Raw genomic sequence first — 19,319 nt, 5'->3', positions numbered from 1 at the left:
AATTGTAATTTCGTTTTCAAGTTTGTTTGTTTTGTTTGTGTGTTGCCCGCAAGCGAGCAAGCAACACGCAACAAGTTGAGCTGATGGGGGAGGCGAAATGTAAATGGAAAACGAGATTCAGATTTAGATACAACAAACTCAGATTGAGCTGGTGATAAATGCCTCAACGCGTGGAATTACGAGATAGTCTCCGACACATTTAGTTAGCTAGCATAGATGAGGCACACAGTTTAGCCTTGAAGCCTGCCACAGATGCTGCCGTGTATGAGTGTGTGTGTGTGTGTGTGTGGGAGGCACCCAAGAAAACAACTCTTTCGGCAGCCAACGGGCGCAGTTTTTCGTAGCTTTGTATCTGCGCAATACCGTCGCGCGAGCGAATGGGAAAACGTTAAGCGTTAAGCTTGCTGCTGCCCCGCCGGCAAGCGAGACAGAGAGCGAGAGAGAGAGAGAGAGAGAGAGAGCAAGCAAGCGAGCTAGCTGTTCGCTTGTGTGTATCTCAACAGGTTTTCGAGTATCCCACAGATACTCACGAACAGCAGCAGCACATTCGTTGAAATGTGTTAAATTTCGACGTATTTGCAATTAATGTAGCGTGCGCTCACATTAGATCCAGAGAGCGAGTGAGAGCGAGAGGGTTGCTCAACTGGCTCGCTGTGCTGAGCGTGTGAGTGTATGCGTGTGTATCTGTGTGCGGCGTGTATCTATTGGATGACGCGAGTATTGGTATTGGTGTGCGCTTCGAATTTTGATTGGCTTCCGAAGCGACGGTGTTCGTCTCTATTCCAGCGACGCCCCTCTGCGTTTATTTTGTGTCTTGACAGCTTGAAAAGCATCTCAAGTGATGCGCGATTTGAAGCTGCATCTTTAAAATATGCTTTCAGTATTTAAGTCTATATCTAAATTGACTTCAGCAAATCAATTTAAAGTTGTATCTTTTAGCTATTCTTTTAGTATTAAATTCTCTATCAAAATTGATTTCTTACTCAATATTTCCTTCATTTATTTTGCAGGCTACAGCAGCAACAACAACAACAGCAATGCCCACGATCGCACCAACAACAGCCCGCCACCGCAGCAATCGCAACAGCAGCTTGTCAATGGCAATAGCAACAATAACAACAACAATGCCAGCAACAGCAGCAACAACATGTTGCCGCCAGGCGTGCAGCAGCAGCAGCAGAATGTTGCTGATAACAACAACAGCAGCAGCAGCAGCACTGGTAGCAGCAACAACGCCAACAGTAGCAACCAGAGCAATGCCGGCACCAACAACAACAACAATAATAATAACAACAACAACAACAACAACAACAACATCAACTACATGACAGCAATGGCTGCAGCACTCTACCAACATCACCAGCTCAAAGAGGAGCCCGGCACCGGAGGACAGTCAAGTAACGGCAACAACAACAACAATGGCTACGTCTCGAATGCCCAGAACGATCCCACAGATCTCAGCAGCTACGGGCTGCCCGCACATCTGGCAGCAGCGGCAGCCGGACACTATCCGGGAGCGGGCGGAGGCAGCGCAGCTGGCGGCAACAGCGGAGGCGGCGCAGCTGGCGGCGATGATAGCGACTATCACAGCACGATTTCGGCGCAGGAGCATCAGAGTCAGACCTCGAGTGTGGGCAATGGCAGCGGCAGCGGCGCCAACAGCAACAATGGCTACGGCATGGATGGGAGTCCGGACTTTTACAATTCCTACGGACGTCCGCGCTTCCACGATGCCTTCGGCAATTCCGACTTTACGCCCTACGAAGCGCAGTTCCAGACGATGAGCGCCCAGCCCAACATGGATCAGTGGGGCGCCCATGCGCATCAGCATCCGGCTGCCTACATGACCACCTTGGGGCTGGACAAGTCGCTGCTGGGCGGCTACTCGACGCAGGGAGGCGTGCCCTGCTTCACTGGCTTGGGACCGATTCAGTTGTGGCAATTCCTGCTCGAGCTGCTGCTCGACAAGACGTGTCAAAGCTTCATCTCGTGGACAGGCGATGGCTGGGAGTTCAAGCTAACAGATCCCGATGAGGTGAGTTCATTGGTTGCTCATTCCTCAGTTCAAATGTATAATAATTCAATTTTTTTTCTTAGGTGGCACGTCGCTGGGGCATTCGCAAGAACAAGCCGAAGATGAACTACGAGAAGCTGAGCCGCGGTCTGCGTTATTACTACGACAAAAACATCATCCACAAGACAGCTGGCAAACGCTATGTCTATCGATTCGTCTGTGATCTGCAGAATCTGGTCGGGTAAGTAGTCAAAGACATGAGAAATCAATTGGAAAATGAAACTAATTTAATATTCTCTCTTTCTAACAGTCACACGCCAGAGGAGCTGGTGGCCAAGTTCGATCTGAAGATCGAGAAGAAGGACGTCGACTAGCAGACGCGCAGCACTGAAGCTGCGTGAGGAATTCATCTGATCTGATCTGATCTGAGATAGCGATCTAAAGGCCACAACACAACACAACACAAAAATGAAAGTTATATAGTACTCAACTCAACTCAACAGCGAAAGAAAGAGAGTTAATTTTTGAGAGTTATTGTTTCCCAAGCGTGATGTTAAATTTTAAGCAGCAGCGATACCTGCGATCTTGCTACGAGATTAATGTGTTAGAGCGTCGTAATAACATTGTAATTATTATTATTATTAATTTTAATGCTACTGTTAATTGATAATCGTATTGTGTGTATCGTGTAAAAATTAGACTTTTGAATTAATTTGAAATTAATTGAAAATACGCTAGCATAAGTACGTTTAGTTGACTACAGATTTTAGTCTTTAGCAAACGATTTTCAACAGTTTAACAATTCAAGAAGCAAACCAGTTTAAATTCTATATCGCAATCGCAAGTTTATGACGATTGTCGAGGCAAAGCAAAGCGTATTCAATTTTGAAATTTTTTTTGTGCAATGCGATTGTTTGTGTCGAATGAAAGTTCTACTACATAAATGCTATCCAATTGTATCCATCGTAAAAGAGGCCATAAGAGAACCGAGTGCATGTCCCCAAAAAGTGATATTAAAACGCTACCATGTTTATTACATTTGCAAAACGGGGTCGCTTTTTTTCTACTTCTAGTTCTAAACAAATTCACAAACCATTAAATTGTACGTTGTGCGTGTGTAAATAGAGAGTATGTTAAAATAATCATAATCATAATTATAGTTACTATAAATACAAACAACAAATAATATTAGCTGTGTAAGTCTATCATATTTATGTGTAACCTGTGCTACAACGCTACAACTAAGTTATCCCCCCTTTTTCCCCCACTCAATTTGCTGCGCTTCCGTGCGAAACCCAAGAGTTTTAAACCACACACAGAGATATATCACCAAGATATATAAATATATATACAATATATCGACAACGTAGGTCTGCAGTATGCCCAATATTTAATGCATACTCTTAGTTATTTTTTTTAATCATTGGCTGCTTAGAGTTTTCCATGCGTTAAGAATTGACCATTCATACTTATGTTTACATTTTGTGTATAGCTATAAACTATTTAAGCATAGCTCGTAGCCCGTAGCCACGTATTATGTAGAGCAATTTGAAAATACTGTATTTATACAATAATAAAAAAACATTCAAAAACATTATATAATCAAACATTCGTTGACACCATTTTAATTTTTACTGTTTTACAACAAATTTCCATAATGTTCAAACGTTTTACGCGAAACAGAAAATGTCATCCACGGGTGATTCGACGATTGACGCACGAAATGCCGAAGCACCTCGAGAAAGTCGCCACGGACAAGGATCCAGAGTTCTCCTCGATGATTCTCTATTACTACCACAAAGCTGCCCAGGTGATGGAGCCGACGCTGCTCAAGGAAATGGATCAGCACACGCATTTTAAGCCCGAAGAGAAACAAGCACGAGTGAGTGCAATCTTGAATCTAATCGGAAGTGTCTGCACCTCCCTCGAGGTTAGTTTTCCCATCATAAAAGCCAATGGCACCTATGAGATCATCACCGGATATCGAGCGCATCACGTGAGGAATCGTTTGCCGTTAAAAGGAGGCATTCGCTTTGCTATGGATGTGGATGAAGCCGAAGTCAAGGCACTCGCCTCCATCATGACATTCAAGTGTGCCTGCGTCAATCTGCCTTATGGCGGATCCAAGGGAGGTGTCCGCATCGATCCCTCCAAGTATACAGCCAAAGAGTTACAGACAATCACGAGGCGCTATACGATGGAACTGTTGAAGAGGAATATGATCGGGCCTGCCATCGATGTACCAGCCCCCGATGTCAATACTGGCCCACGTGAGATGAGCTGGATAGTCGATCAGTACACGAAAACATTTGGCTACAAGGACATCAATGCGGCAGCTATAGTAACTGGGAAGCCAGTTCATGTTGGCGGCATTAATGGTAGAAACTCGGCAACAGGACGAGGCGTGTGGAAATCAGGTGACTTATTCCTGCAGGACAAAGAATGGATGGATATGATTGGCTTGGAAACTGGCTGGAAAGACAAGAAGGTTATTGTTCAGGGATTCGGCAATGTGGGTTCGTTTGCCGCACAATTTGTCCACGATGCAGGCTCCAAAGTAATCGGAATCCAGGAGGTGGATTTTTCATTGACAAACGCTGATGGAATAGATATCGATGTAAGACTTCATTTTAAACGCAATGTGATGAATGTAATTTTACGTAGCTTCTACCAAATTAGGATATTATGGAGTTCAAAGGGGAGAAAGGAACCATCAAGGGTTATCCAAAGGCGAAGGAAACGAAAGAATCTCTGCTCACTGCAGAGTGTGATATCCTGATGCCTTGTGCAACCCAGAAAGTTATTACCAGCGAGAATGCCAAGGATATTAAAGCTAAGCTGATCCTGGAAGGAGCCAATGGACCAACTACGCCTGCTGGAGAGAAGATTCTGCTGGACAAGGGCGTCTTAATAGTTCCCGATCTGTATTGTAATGCTGGGGGTGTGACAGTGTCCTACTTTGAGTATCTAAAGAACATAAACCACGTAACGTATGGCAAGATGACGGCCAAGACAACATCTCAGCTTATTCACGAGGTTATGAATTCAATAAACCAATCGTTAATGGAAACAGAAGGGTGTAAAATTGTAAGTGATCTCTTAGTCATTGTTTTAAGTTAAACTTTTTCATTGTGATCATCACACAGCCAGAAATAGTGCCCAATCGTGGTCTTCAAAAAATTCGAGACTGTACGACGGAAGCCGAAATCGTAGATGCAGCACTTCAGACAGTTATGGAGTCGTCAGTCATTGGTATTAAGAACATAGCAAATCAATTTAAATTGTGCAACGATCTACGAACTGCCGCCTACATTTGGGCCATATTTAAGATATTCCGTGCTCTTGAAAGCTCCGGTATATCACAGCAGTGATAGCTTCAGTTTGAAGACAAAATCATTTTAGAATTTTAGATATCTCTCATGAATTGTAAGGATTTATAAGAACAAAATTGTAATTTGTTGACGCTTAGTATTTTAAAGGAAAATGTGTTGAAAGTAATTTAATTTTAAAAGAACAACTAAATATAAGATAAATATTATATTGTAGAAATAAAGAAATAATGAAAAAAAAAACTACTGCTAAAACTAAAAATTTCAAAACTGATTCATTTTTTGCAGTCACAAAACAAACGACTATCAATTCGTAATCAAAAATGTTACAAAAACGAATCTAAAATTTTCGTCAATTTTGTCAAGGGGTACCCATAGAAAATGTGTTGAAAAAGCCACAAATCATGGCTAACTCGGGCATTTGAATTGCTATCGTGATGTCCTTTGGACCACAGTTAGCTCATATCAATCGAAAATGGACTATAAAATCAAAAGGACGAAAGTCCTTCAAACACCAAAGTTACAAGGACTTTTTTGTATATAAAAAATAAGCCATAACTCGGTCGTAACTTTGTTAATCGTTCCGTTCTATGTGTCAATCAACTCGTCTTAATAAGCACAATTTGCATGCCAAAGGAAATTCGAATCGTCCTTACAGTTTTCGAGTTATCTAGGATTTTGTGTTTTTATACATTTTCTTTGTGCTTTTGGCAGCCCCTAAAAGTATGCAACGATTTTTATCACTCGCCAATAAAAATTGCAGCGACGACCAAAAAGCGCCAGTTGAACAGCTGAAATACCAGGCGAACAGAAAAACGTAGAAAGTGGATTCGCCATTTCGATGATTTATAAAATCATTGCATACTTTTAGGAGCTGCTAATAACAATCTGTTAATAGATTACCTACCAACTTTGATACTTCTTAACTCCGATACTTACCTAATTCATTTTTTTATTATTTGACCGTTAAAAATTAAGCAAACAAATACTTGCTTGCCTTGAAAAATTGTTTTAAAATTCTTGCAAAGTAACAGTTTTCTTTAAAAATCTGAATGAAATTGAATATTTAACAAAATTTTACTTTGTAAAGTATGCGATAATGTTTCGTGGAATTGCCAATGCTCTCTTAAATGGACGCCACCAGGCGCCTCCACAAGTGCAGAAGCGATCTGAGCACAAAATGCCAGAGAAACTTCAGAAAATCGCTACGGACAAGGACCCAGAGTTCTCCGCGATGGTGCTGTATTATTATCACAGAGCTGCCCAGACAATGGAGAAGGAACTGGTCAAGGAAATGGATAAGTATAACCATTTGAAGCCCGAGCACAAGCAAGCCCGAGTCTCTGCAATCCTCAACTTAATTGGAAGTGTCTGCACCTCGATAGAAGTCAGTTTCCCCATCATAAAAGCCAATGGCACCTATGAGATCATCACCGGATATCGAGCGCATCACGTGAGGAATCGATTGCCGCTAAAAGGAGGCATTCGCTTTGCTATGGATGTGGATGAAGCCGAAGTCAAGGCACTCGCCTCCATCATGACATTCAAGTGTGCCTGCGTCAATCTGCCTTATGGCGGATCCAAAGGAGGTGTCCGCATCGATCCTGCCAAGTATACAGTTGGCGAGTTGCAGACGATCACGAGACGATATACGATGGAACTCCTCAAGAGAAATATGATTGGACCCGGCATTGATGTGCCTGCACCCGATGTCAACACCAGTCCACGTGAGATGAGCTGGATAGTCGATCAGTACACCAAGACCTTTGGCTACAAGGATATCAATGCGGCAGCTATTGTAACTGGGAAGCCGGTTCACGTGGGTGGGATTAATGGAAGAAACTCGGCAACAGGACGAGGCGTGTGGAAATCAGGCGACTTATTCCTACAGGACAAAGAATGGATGGACATGATTGGTTTGAAGACAGGCTGGAAGGACAAGAAGGTTATTGTTCAGGGCTTCGGCAACGTCGGTTCCTTTGCCGCAAAGTTTGTCCACGAAGCAGGCGCTAAAGTCATCGGAATCCAGGAGATGGGCTTTAGTCTTGTGAATAAGGATGGAATGGATATTAACGTAAGAGATTATATTGTCAAAGGATAAAACTAATTGTTTACTTACTTAGGATGTTATAAAATTCAAGGAGGAAAAGAAGACCATAAAGGGATATCCAAAGGCGAAGGCATCCAAGGGATCACTCCTAACTGCAGAATGTGATATCCTGATGCCTTGTGCAACCCAGAAAGTTATTACTAGTGAGAATGCCAAGGATATTAAAGCTAAGCTGATCCTGGAAGGAGCCAATGGACCAACCACACCAGCTGGAGAAAAGATTCTGCTGGACAAAGGCGTCTTAATAGTTCCCGATCTGTATTGTAATGCTGGGGGTGTGACAGTGTCCTACTTTGAGTATCTCAAGAACATCAATCATGTATCCTATGGTAAAATGCAGTCGAAGACCATTTCGCGGATTATTGTCGAGATCGTCAACTCGATGAATGAATCTCTTAGTGTTTGCGGAGAAGGTGAATTTGTAAGTATTTAATTTACTTCTACTTCCAGCTTCTACTTCCAGCCTTCTTTATTTCTAGCCCACAATCAAGGCGAATAAGAAACTCAAGTTAATTCGCGACTGCACCAAGGAAGCCGATATTGTTGATGCAGCTCTACAGACTGTGATGGAATCGGCTGCCGAAGGCATCAAGATGACAGCTCACACTTTTGAACTGTGCAACGATCTACGAACTGCTGCCTACATCTGGTCCATTTTCAAGATTTTCCGTGCTCTGGAAAGCTCTGGCATATCGCAGCAGTAGATTCTGAAAATTTTAAAATAAATAAATTTTAAATTTTTTAAGTCAATCTATAGTAAGCATAGTTTTTCGTCTCAACAAATCAAAAACAAGATCTAGAGACTTGAACTTTAGACAGACCTAAAGCGTCGACACACACAAATTTACTCAATTTTCACAACTTACACGAGATTAAGTTATTGGAATAGTTTTGATTCGATTGCAAATTAAAAAGAGAGTTTCACAATGGATACACAACCGTTTAACAAGTCCGCGTTCCTCGAGAGCTATTTGCTTAAGCACCGCGAGCTGGGCAAGCGACAGAAGGAGTACAAGAAGCTGCTCTCAAGCAAGGTCAAGACGCGCAATGAGACTATCATCGATGCGAGCTACGAGAACACGATCGATCGCCTCGAGGAGGAGAAGAACGATCTGCGCGCACAGATTTGGGTGGCAGGAGGATCGACGCACACTCAGAAGGACAATCGCTATCTGCGGCAGATTCGCTGTCATGTGGAGTGCCAGGAGAATCTTGCCGAGGACATCACCAAGCTGAAGACCTCAATTTGCAACATGGAACGTGAGATCAGCCGAGTGCGCAAACAGATCTACAATCTGAATCGTCTCACGGTCCCCGAGCAACAGCATCAGGCGCATGTGGCGAGGGTGCGCAAGAAGATGGTTATTCTGGAGAACTCACTGGAGGTTGGAGTGCGACAGGAATGTGGATTCACTGCGGCCAATGCAGAGCTGCGAGAGCAACTTATCAGGATACTGAATCACCGCACCTTCTTCAACGATTCATACACCAAGATGGTGCAGAAGCTGAACAGCGACAAGAAGTATCTGATCGATCTCATTGAGTATGCGCTGAACACTTTCGATGGCTGCATCGATGTCTACGAGAAGATCGACAAGATCACGAAGCGCGAGGCCAAGGAGCGCGAACTGCGACGTATCGAGCTGCAGGGAATCATGCGCAAGGTGGCCGCCGATGCGGACAACACGGCGTTCATCGAGTGCAAGGGTAGAGATCGAGTGCTGGCCGATCTGCAGCCCAAGGAGTACAAACGACGCAACGAGTTTCGGCGCAAGCACAACAAAAAGATCAGTCTGTATAACTCGGTGCTGAAGAAGATTCTCGACTACACCAACTCACGCAATGTGGAGGAGGTGATAGACAAGTTCCAACAGCAGGAGAGTCTTTACTACTCGTTCTTCAACTACGCCAACGAGATGAGCTACCACATCACGCTGCTGAACAACTCGGTGAATCGGCTCTTCGAGGATATTGTGGAGCTGAAGCGCGAGAACTCCAATACGCTGCAGGATCAGATCAATCTCATCCAGCAGCTGGAGGATCAAGTTCACCAGAAGCAGGCCTCCAACATAGAGCTGAATAAGACACGCGAGAGCAACGATGCACGTCTCGAGAATCTGCTGCAGGGCATTGAAATGCTTTGCGACATGTGCTCCGTGGACACATCGCCATTGCAGGATCTCCTGGGGGATCACACGCATGTGAATCTGGTCAATGTGGAGCGCTTTGTCAAGGTGCTCGAGGCACGTATCCAGGACATTGTGGCCAGCGTGTACGTGTTCGAGCGCCAAGACGAGGGCAACATCGACTATGTGGTCAAGCAGATCGAAAAGATCTGCGAGCTGCCCACCGATCTCAATGATATTGTGCTTACCCAACAGTGTCCCGAGTGTGCCGAGGGCGAAGCCTTCAACATCGATGATGGCGGCGATGGTGTTGCTATTCACACAGTCAAGGAGGCCAAGCAGAAGCTCTACGAGAAGATCACGCAGCCCGAGATGCAGTATCGTCTCCATAGCATCAGCCAGTGTCGTCTGCCTCGATCCCGCATGCTGGCAGCCAAGCGCAACATGTGAATCCTTTCCGCTTGGGTTTCACTTTCTTTTTTTTTTTCGTACTTCTTCTGGCCAATGCGAATTGAATTTAAATTCATCTACGATGTCCCACTATGCGTATGTGTAATAAAACTTGACGTTGACAATCTAAAGCGAAGCAAATGTAAATTGCATGTCCAATTGTTAATAAGTATATCATTTAATTTAGTAAGCTATATACTATAAAGTGCATGTCAAATATGGAATTCAGCACAATGGAGAAAATATTAAAATACCTTAATATTGAAATATCACTATTAGGAAGTTCTAAGCAATACGATGGTTTCAATTATTTATTCGCATTAAAAGTAAGCTAAATTTTATGTAAATAAATTTATATAAATTTTCTTTCATACATGGAAAATGTCTTTGTCTGATCTTTACGTCACAACTGGAATGATAGTCGACACAGTTTCCGTTTCGCAATACATTCGGTTTAGCCTCGCTACATCCGAATCGGATATATTAATTCGTTGTCCCATTTCAACGCCTGGTTCCCTTTTTTGCTGTAAGTAAGAGATGCGCAATGTAGAGATGTCTTAAAAGTATTATATAATCGCTGGATGACTCACTATTGCCACGATCGTGGGATCGCCATTGATCGAGAAGGCTTTTTGGGAGTAATGCATGACGCTGCCGTAGTCGTAGAGCACTCCAAAGTCCTGTCCGTGTTCATCGATCTTGAAGTTCTTCATAAACTCAGCTTTAATATTTTGGTTAACAATGACTACAAAATCGTCACGTACATTGCGATTCTGTTCGTGTGGAAATCCCAAGACATGCAGCAATTCGTGGACGGGTGTGCCGAACTTCTTGGTACACGCTGGAAGCTGCAAGTTGACCTCCTGCTTGCCTCCCATACGGCCAACAGCTGACCAGCATCCCTTATACAGACTGGTAATGGAGATGTAGTCAATCTCGGTAGTATGTGGTATAAATAGGATGCACGATTTGTTCTGTATGAGCTCCATGGCTCGCATAATTTTATCGACATCATCCTGTGGAAAAGTGGCCGATATCTCGTAGGGAACAACTCCGTTCGGCCATGTGGTGCTCACACGGGGTGGAGAGCTTCTCATGCTAATTGAAGACTCTGGTACAAAGATGTCGCCTTCGAGATAATCGCCCGACTCCTCAGGATGCTCATCTTCATCGGCGGGAGCGTCGCGTGGCTGTGGCCTTATCACATATGGTTCTGCCAATTTTGGTTGGCCAAACAATGCTTTGCCATAGACACTCAAGTCGAGTATCATCACTGGAGTATACAGCGGTGAAGCGTAGGTGAACGATAGTCCCAAAAGGACGAAAAGCACAGAGATGCGATACATGCTAAGCTGCTTGATTGTAAACTGAATTAAGATCAATTTGGCAACGCGTTTTTATATGTTTTGACTATCAGTTGTTATCACTGGAATCTAAATTACAACGAGACCTTCACTCGGGATGTAACATCCAGTTGGGAGAATTAAGGTTTAAATAATTATTTCCGCGTTTTCACAGTTCACTTCAATGATTCACTTAGCACGTTTCAACCATAACCGTAACCGATAAGCGTTATCACTGTAACCTTTCAGATTTATGGAAGCTGATGACGATGTTGCCGCGATCCCGTTTGAAAGTGATTTAAACCAGCTGAAAATAAACTTAGCGCTTATAAACCGGGTTAACAGACTCTTGGTTAGAAAACCTTCGCAATTAAATAGCACAACTAATCTTAATTGAAGTGCTTAGATTATATTTGCGTTGCTTTTAGTTTCAGTTTTAACTTAGCGAATATCGTAATTTGTATCTCAAACTTTGATAGTTTTATGTAACATTGTTGGAAGTGGAAAAGTTTATATCTTCCGGATTAATTATCTTTGAAATGTTTTCCACTTTATTAAACAAAATTGATTGATTGATCACTTTTAATAGGAATTATCTCTTGAAAACTCGTTATAAGTACTCCAAGATATCATATAAATTGAATTATCCTATTCTATCACTCACTGATGTTTTTCATCGTTGACAATTCCGATATTATCTTAATATCTCTTGAAAGTTATAGCACGCTTAAACAATTCGTTTGACAACAACTTTTGCTAATAGTTTATTCCTTATCTATTTAGTTTGATCAGGCAATTAATTCTAGATTATTCATAAATGTTTCATGGTAATGCTTTAAATAGTTGGTCGATTTGTGCGGTGATCCAATGAATTAATAGAATCTTTGGGCGTTTCCAGTTTTAGTTGCTACTTTCACTAGGTTTCTCCTCCTTCTCGGTAGCTGTTTCTCCATCTCCAAGTCCCAGACCGCTGATAAGTCCGTTGATGAAGCTGTCAACAATTGGATTTCCACCGGGCGCAACAGGAGCAGGAGCAGCTCCAGGTGCAACTCCAGGAGCAGGAGCAGGTGCTGGCACGGCAGCTGGAGATCCAGCGACGTAGCCACACTCGTACATGGCATTCAACTTGTCCACATCAAAGTCGGAGAAACCGTTGCGCTGACCCATCTTGGAGGCGCCATTTGATTGCTGTGAATAACAAACATAAATAAGTAAAAAGTTCTTAAGATTTAGATCAAAGTCTGCACTCACCATTGCCACAATTGTGGGTTGTCCGTTAGTGGAGAAAGCGTTGGCCGAATAGTGCATCACGCTGCCATAATCGTAGGGAACTCCAAAGGCTTCGGTCTTGGCCGCCTTCTCAAAATTGTTCATTGCCCCCGACTGAATGTTACCATACTGAATGGCCACAAAGGCGTCACGTTCCATGCGATTCTGTTCGTGCAGGAAGCCCAGAGCATGCATCAGCTCGTGGATGGCGGTGCCAGGGCGGCTGAGGCAACCAGGTGACTGCAAATTGACTTCCTGTTTGCCACCTACGCGACCCACCGATGACCAGCAGCCAGAGTTGCCGCTGACAATTGAGATGTAGTCGCGTTCTCCGGAGTAGGGCACGAAGCGGATGCAGGTGCGCTTGTGGTACTGTGCGATGGCGCCTTGGATGGTGGCCATGTCGTTGGCATTAAAGTTGCCGCGAATCTCGTAAGGCACCACGCCCTTGGGCCACCTTGAAGATTGCGTGGGCAGGCCGTTCTTCATGGTCAGATCCGTCTGTGGCACCAGGATGTCACCCTCCAAGTAGCTGCCCAGCTCCTCGGGATTTCCAGCATGTGTTTCCACGCTATAGTTGCTCACCAGGCTGGCGGTCAGCTGCTCATCCGGCTTGCCATACATCGCAGCGCCATAGGAGCTCAGATCAATGACATCCTTGTTGGGTGGTTGTGGTTCCTCGATTCCATTGTCGGGCACCTCGATCACCACAGTGTCGTCGATGTCGTCGTAGAGTGTGAGGGGCACAGCATGGACAAGTGCCAAGCACAATAGGATTAGAGCAAAAGGAGTTGCGGACATGTTTTTGATTGATGGATTGCTCGATTCGCTGAATTGCTGTCTCAAGTTTGACTGTGCTGCGATCTGGTCAGGAATGGATTTATATACTCAAGCTGCTATCAGTCATTTAGACGGTAGTCAACAGTCAACAGTTATGCATAAACATAAAGAGTATTTCACCGGCAGACCTTCAGACTTCACGTCATCGTCATCGCAATCGTCTTGTTTTGTCACACACGCTTTATTGGTGGACAAATATTTGGATAACGCTCGTGTTAAAGCAGCGCCCATAAAGTTCTATTTTATGTTAACTTTTGTTGATGTTCTTGTTGTTTTTTTGGGTGAAATTATTTCCATAATGTGTATCAGTAGTTTGTTTGCATATATGCAAAGTTTAATGACATTCTCTCGCTCTCGCAATGTAGTTCTCTAGTTTTCGCGTGCATAACACATAACAATAACCGATAAGAACAATCACGCTGACCTTTTCGCTGGATGGATTTACTATTCAACGATTATGCGCAACTTTTCCACTGTATAATTGTGCTGTGATTTAGAGTGGAAACACTCGTGATCCACTTGGCAACATGCGCAAAAAAAGGAGTCCGACTTTACTATGATTAAACTTATGAAAATGTAACCTTACTTTAAACAATTCTTTCTTCACTATAATTAAACTTAGAATTAACGACTATTGAAATTGAACCTTAACTCAGCCCAGAATACAATGATCTTAATTTCTTAATTCGCAAACTTAAATACTCACAATGCAGGTTAAACACAACACAGCACAGAACAGCGGCAACTTCAATTGGGAGTGTGGAAAAAACCTCTTCAGCTAGAAAAATCCCATGCATGTTGATTGAACAGCTGTGCAATTGTCTTTATCAAATTAAGTTCAAGTGCAGGCGACAGCAACACAAGCTGGATGGAGTATTTAATGATTCATCTATAAGATGTGTGTGTGTGCGTGTGAGTAAGATTAGGTTTTGTCTATTCGTTAAGTATCCAAGCTCATGTCCACAACCATGTTGGAGTCGGAATTGGAGTTTGAATTGGGAGAGCTCCTCCTCCTCCTCGAATTTGAGGTTCATTTTGATGCCATTCAGTTTGTCGGCATTGAGCATTTGTCGAGTACTGGCCGTGATTGATTCGGTGACATCCCGCAATGCCTTGCTGCAAATCTCGTTGATTGTTGTGTTATCGTCCATAAGATCCTCAATGCAATTCTTCAAGATAGTCGAGGTGACAATACAGTCGCGATTTAGTGCCAAGCTCTTATGGAAATACTCAATGGCCTCGTCCAAATTGCCCAACAGAGCGTGTATGAATCCCATGGACGTGTAGGTGGGGGCGCTTTGTGGCTTCAGCAGAAGAGCCTGCAAGGATTAAAATCATTTAGATAGTAAACAAAGTAAAAAAATTCGATTTTACATATTGGAAATTGTAGAGCGCCTCCTCGTATTTCTGTATGCGGCGCAGCGAGTGACCCAGATTGATAAAGAGCGGCTCCCAGCGTGCGGAAATCTCTTCGTTGTTGGTCTTGGCACGCTGCTTAATGATGTCCACGGTGCACTGGAAGATTGTGGCTGCCCCATCGTAGTATTCGTACTCGTACTTAATCACGCCAAGCTCATGCAACACATACACATCCATGGGCGCAATTGTCATGGCCTGCAGAAAGAACTTCTCGGCTAGTTCCAGATTCTTGGTCAGTCCGCACTCCACGCCAATGTAGAGAAGCGGCAAATGGCAGCCGCGCATCAGCTGAGTGGCCTTAAAGTAGGCAGCCATCGCCTGTTCGTGCTCGTTCTCATTGGCAAAGGAGTGACCATAGGCCAGCCAAGCGGGGCCATAAAGACGATCCAGGGAAGTGGCCTTGGAGAGGTAACGACGCGCCGGATCACTCTTGCCTATCATATCGTAGTAGCAGCCAACGGCGTACCAGGAAATTGCCTTGTCGGGGTAGCGATCAACGAGTTTGTGCGCCACATAGAAAAGCCTGTTAAAGTCGCCGTTCTCGACAAGGCAAGCGATTTGAATAGTCAGCGCATTATTGTGGAACGGATCAATCTTAAGCAGGCTAAAATTAGACAATATTAGAGACAAATATAGGTTGAATTGCATGCCACTTGCTTACTCATTGAGTATTTTAAGGCACTGCTTGTAATCGCAGTCGTAGAAGCACTTCTCTGCTTCGGCAGCCAAGAGATCTGTGCTGCGCTGCACGCGCGTTAAACAGTCGTTGAGCGACATCAGCGTGTCCAAGTCCTGGTCGCCCGAGGCACGCCGATTAGAGGCGTCGAAGAGCGAGCGCTGCGTGGCATCAATCATGGAGGAAGCACGTGACAAACTCGTCTGCAACGAGAATGTGGGAGCCTTTAAATCCTCCAACACTCTACAGAAAAACAGCTTAATTAAAAATACAAATCGAAACTAGATAACTACTTACTTTTGAGCAGGCGACATGAAGTGAGCTGGCGTCACAGGCACCTTGGGTAGGTTGGATTTAGGGAACTGCGAGTCAGTAGAGCAGGTTTGCTGCACACGCACCGTGAACTCCTTGATGTACTTGAGCACATCCGGATTGACAATGGGCGAAATCTCTTCGGCATTGCGTGCCGAGATCAGCTCGTAATACTTTTTCAATCTTGATTCGTAAAGCTTTAAGATAAACTTGGCATCCGACTCGCTGGATTGCTGCGCCAGCGGCAGATGATGCATCAGCTCGAACTCTGCAACAATGTGGAGTCAGTTGTAGTAAATACTTTATGTTCTATTTACCAACTTACCCTCCCAGGCCATCAGCATCTCGTGCTGCACTAAAGCCTCCAATGCCTCGAAGCAATAGATGGATTTGTGTAGCGCCTGCACATAAAAGTCCATGGCCATGCCTCGATTGTCCAGTGCCTCATACACCTTGCCCTTCATTAGATAAATGGAAGCCAGCAGCTCATTGCGATTGTTCTCCTCGCCGCCAAAGACGCTGTTGCTCTCCAGGTTGAAGCCACTGGCAGCATCCTGTGGTGGGTGCACTATTGACGTGCTCATCGTCTCTACATCCACAGCCTGTATTATGTTAGCCGCCTCGTTGTACTCTTTGGCCGCATAGAGGCTCTCCAGCAGCAGATTAAAGCATGGCAGCGAACTCTTTTGCAGTTGATAGTGTTGAATTGTGTGCGCTGCCCGATGGAATTCGCCGAGCAGGAACATGCACTGTGCCTGGTAGTAGACATCGCGTGGCTCCTGCCCACTAAGCACAGCCACTTTCTCGGCCCAAAACAAGGCAGTCGAGTAGCGACGCTGCGCAAAAATTGTTATTCGAAGAACATGAAATGGCACTTTTTGATATTACTTACCATGTCTATGAACTGTTTGACTAGCTTGCGGTATTGCGCCAGATCGATATGATCATTGGAGGTGTCTGTGTTACTGTTTTCATTGTCGCCAGCCATTTTTTACTTAGCAAATCATCAAAAATTAATATTTTATTCCAATTTGCTAATTTTGGCTTTTGCCGGCAAGCGCTTTTGTTAGCCGCGTGATCTGGCAACACCGCCATTGCGCTCAGCTGTTCTTGCCATTCACACTGCAACGCGGTTACACAGCGAGAAACGTTACACATCGGAGAGCAAATCAGACGTTATAACAGAAACGGACACAGCTTTTAAAATGCAGCTCGAAATTCGAATTATTCGGTATTTTTATTGATTGACGCTAATTATTTTGATTTTAATTTTAATTATATTTATAACTGACCCAGTTTGATATGGTTCAATGCAACAAATGTTGCCCAGCTGCTTTGCAACTTGTCCGCTGCCCTCTTCCTGGTTTGAAGTGGGGTTGCGTTGTGGGTTATGATGGGGAAGGGGGGCTAAGGATTGGCGCAGACATAGAAATTTCATTTACGCTCTCAGAGCTGAGCCAGCATCTGAAATTGAAACTGAGCATCTGTCGACGACGCCTGGCTGGCTTCGCAGTGTTCAGTGTATTTCAATTGCTCGTTAGGTGAGGTTATTGCATTTCTCACTTGAGCGGCAAACACAAAAAGTTGGTGCAAATAAAAACACTTCTTTTTTTGTCGTTTTTTTGCACACAAAAAATAGGAAATAAATACAACGCCTTCATCTTAGAGCATATTTTTACAAGTTAAATGCAAGAAGAGACTGCAAACTACACACACACATGTACACGCACATAACACAACACAGGAAACAAGTAGCATAGTAAAATTAACGAAAAAGCGTGCAAAGCACACAACACAATTGAAGTAACGGTTCTATGCCGGGGACATCGGGAGCAAGCGTAGTGTGAGTAAAAATATACAAAAAATGTGCTTTGCACGCATGGAACAACAGTAGAAGGAAAAGGAAAAGGAGGAACACAAGGAGAAATATTTGAATGCGAGAAGAGTGCAACATTTAAATGAAATGAAATTCAACAAATTTATGTGAACGAAGCGTGCAACAAAGTAAACAGAAGTCTAACTGCTGCTGTATTGTAATTTTTGGGTATGTACACTCACACAAAATCACATGTATACAATGCATAGAAACTTAAATAAAAAATAAGGTAAATGGGCCCGGCACAACAACAATTCGTTGGTAAATTATTAAAACACGTAGTGCGAAAACTGAATCAAGGAAGTGCAAGTGCAAGTGTGAGTGAGAGACACACGCAGTAATCTGCTATCTCAGTCAGATGCAGCAGCTCTCGATGCTCTCATCGAGTGCAGCTTCAATGCCCTTTACGAGTGTATAGTGCGTGTGTGTGCTATGCCTTATTATTATTGCTGCTGCTGCTGCTGCTGGCATCGGTATATCAGCCCGCTTCGTCACTGTCTTTTTACTACTTTCCTAGCCTCGCCTTGCCATTCCCCATTCGCCACTCGCCGTACTCACGTCATTTGCCCAACTACAACTACAACAATAAGAAGAAGAACTACTACTCTCGTACTTTACAACTACAACTACAACTACAACTAGAGATGCGAATACGACGAATACGCACAGAGAGCAACAGCAACAACACTAATACTTACACCAACACTAAGAAGCTCCGTTGGCGCTCACAGCTTTCATCCCATTGTTGTTGTAGTTGTTGTTGCTGCTTTGCTGGTTGCGGCGTTCTGCTCATTTCATGCTGATTTATGGTTCTAATAATAGCTTCGCTTCCTGTTTCTCAAAAGGATTACAGCCGCTGGACGCTCCTGCCGAGACCGAGACACTGCACACACACTCACACACATAGACACCATCAACACGTCCTTTACTCCCCTATCCGTCTCCTCATTCAAGTGCCTTCCATGTCCATTTTAGGCTCTCGCTTCAAAAAAAAAAAGAAAATTAAAATAATTACGGAGAACGACAAAATTATGAAGCATTCGCTCGCACGAAAGCACTTTCAAACGACCTCCCCCTTCCTCACCTCTTCCTAAGCACTCTTCAAAAGGGGGGAATGACGGAAATTGGTTAATTACAGTTATGTTTGCGGGGATACGCCTTGATCGATTTACACCGTTTAACGCTTAACTGAGCTCATTTCAAGAGCAGAGTTTTGAATGGAGTGTTGCGTGCATGTGAGTGTGTACCGTTCTATGTGTGTGCGTGTGTGTATGTGTGTGGGTGTTTGTTTATTTGATTTTGAGGCTTTGCGGACTGAGTGCTTTTATCATAATCATGTACTTTATGGCTTGAGCATTATAAATATAACTCACAAGGGCTTTCCATTTGATTAGCCCCAGTTGAGATTCGTATTAATCCAAGTACTTTTGTATATTAATAAATATTACTTTGATCCTTTCTTAAATATCAATTATTGCGACGAGCATGCCTAATGAATCTTGTAATTCATTACCCGTTGTTTAACCCATGGATGATAAAATATTTATTTTTGTCT

General features: G+C 43.7%; 7 protein-coding genes across 10 annotated transcripts in view; 4 read left to right on the top strand and 3 right to left on the bottom strand.

The window, feature by feature from the left end:
• Positions 1-3,621, top strand: part of LOC133836413 (ETS-like protein pointed) — a 58,747-nt gene extending 55,126 nt beyond the window's left edge. For all 3 annotated transcript variants that reach the window (XM_062266890.1, XM_062266891.1, XM_062266892.1), the window contains 3 exons: positions 1,011-2,035; positions 2,098-2,255; positions 2,325-3,621. In XM_062266890.1, the coding sequence (XP_062122874.1) occupies positions 1,011-2,035; positions 2,098-2,255; positions 2,325-2,388 (1,247 nt within the window). In that variant the 3' untranslated portion in view covers positions 2,389-3,621. The remainder of the gene's footprint in view (positions 1-1,010; positions 2,036-2,097; positions 2,256-2,324) is intronic.
• Positions 3,622-3,655: 34 nt separating this feature from the next.
• On the top strand, positions 3,656-5,555 carry LOC133836418 (glutamate dehydrogenase, mitochondrial-like). Of its 2 annotated transcripts, XM_062266898.1 has the most exons (3): positions 3,656-4,631; positions 4,694-5,101; positions 5,161-5,555. In XM_062266898.1, the coding sequence occupies exons 1-3, from the start codon at positions 3,672-3,674 to the stop codon at positions 5,383-5,385; spliced, it is 1,593 nt and encodes a 530-aa protein (XP_062122882.1). In that variant the 5' UTR covers positions 3,656-3,671; the 3' UTR covers positions 5,386-5,555. The 2 variants fall into 2 exon arrangements, with proteins under 2 accessions (XP_062122882.1, XP_062122883.1); XM_062266899.1 differs by lacking the exon at positions 5,161-5,555 and having other exon boundaries at positions 4,679-4,817.
• Positions 5,556-6,335: 780 nt separating this feature from the next.
• On the top strand, positions 6,336-8,179 carry LOC133836417 (glutamate dehydrogenase, mitochondrial). The gene is made up of 3 exons (XM_062266897.1): positions 6,336-7,417; positions 7,467-7,874; positions 7,933-8,179. The coding sequence occupies exons 1-3, from the start codon at positions 6,443-6,445 to the stop codon at positions 8,155-8,157; spliced, it is 1,608 nt and encodes a 535-aa protein (XP_062122881.1). The 5' UTR covers positions 6,336-6,442; the 3' UTR covers positions 8,158-8,179.
• Positions 8,180-8,261: 82 nt separating this feature from the next.
• On the top strand, positions 8,262-10,160 carry LOC133836416 (uncharacterized). The gene has a single exon (XM_062266896.1). It carries the CDS (start codon positions 8,380-8,382, stop codon positions 10,027-10,029), a length of 1,650 nt encoding a protein of 549 aa, XP_062122880.1. The 5' UTR covers positions 8,262-8,379; the 3' UTR covers positions 10,030-10,160.
• Positions 10,161-10,327: 167 nt separating this feature from the next.
• LOC133836422 (astacin-like) lies at positions 10,328-11,677 on the bottom strand. Its single transcript, XM_062266903.1, has 2 exons — positions 10,620-11,677; positions 10,328-10,553 (listed from the first exon to the last, which is right to left on the bottom strand). The coding sequence occupies exons 1-2, from the start codon at positions 11,373-11,375 to the stop codon at positions 10,428-10,430; spliced, it is 882 nt and encodes a 293-aa protein (XP_062122887.1). The 5' UTR covers positions 11,376-11,677; the 3' UTR covers positions 10,328-10,427.
• A 301-nt stretch (positions 11,678-11,978) lies between these two features.
• On the bottom strand, positions 11,979-13,645 carry LOC133836419 (hatching enzyme 1.2). Its single transcript, XM_062266900.1, has 2 exons — positions 12,624-13,645; positions 11,979-12,560 (listed from the first exon to the last, which is right to left on the bottom strand). The coding sequence occupies exons 1-2, from the start codon at positions 13,440-13,442 to the stop codon at positions 12,273-12,275; spliced, it is 1,107 nt and encodes a 368-aa protein (XP_062122884.1). The 5' UTR covers positions 13,443-13,645; the 3' UTR covers positions 11,979-12,272.
• Positions 13,646-13,784: 139 nt separating this feature from the next.
• On the bottom strand, positions 13,785-16,976 carry LOC133836414 (cell division cycle protein 16 homolog). Its single transcript, XM_062266893.1, is given in 7 exon segments — positions 13,785-14,481; positions 14,483-14,800; positions 14,856-15,504; positions 15,562-15,819; positions 15,874-16,156; positions 16,214-16,724; positions 16,781-16,976. Coding segments are annotated over 7 exon segments (2,175 nt in total). The 5' UTR covers positions 16,877-16,976; the 3' UTR covers positions 13,785-14,421.
• Between the last annotated feature and the right edge of the window lie 2,343 nt (positions 16,977-19,319).

The sequence above is a fragment of the Drosophila sulfurigaster genome, chromosome 2R, assembly GCF_023558435.1.
Source record: "Drosophila sulfurigaster albostrigata strain 15112-1811.04 chromosome 2R, ASM2355843v2, whole genome shotgun sequence".
In the NCBI taxonomy this organism is placed as follows: Eukaryota; Metazoa; Arthropoda; class Insecta; order Diptera; family Drosophilidae; genus Drosophila; species Drosophila sulfurigaster.
Note: the sequence above shows the minus strand (reverse complement) of the source record. Positions and strands in the feature narration are given on the sequence as shown.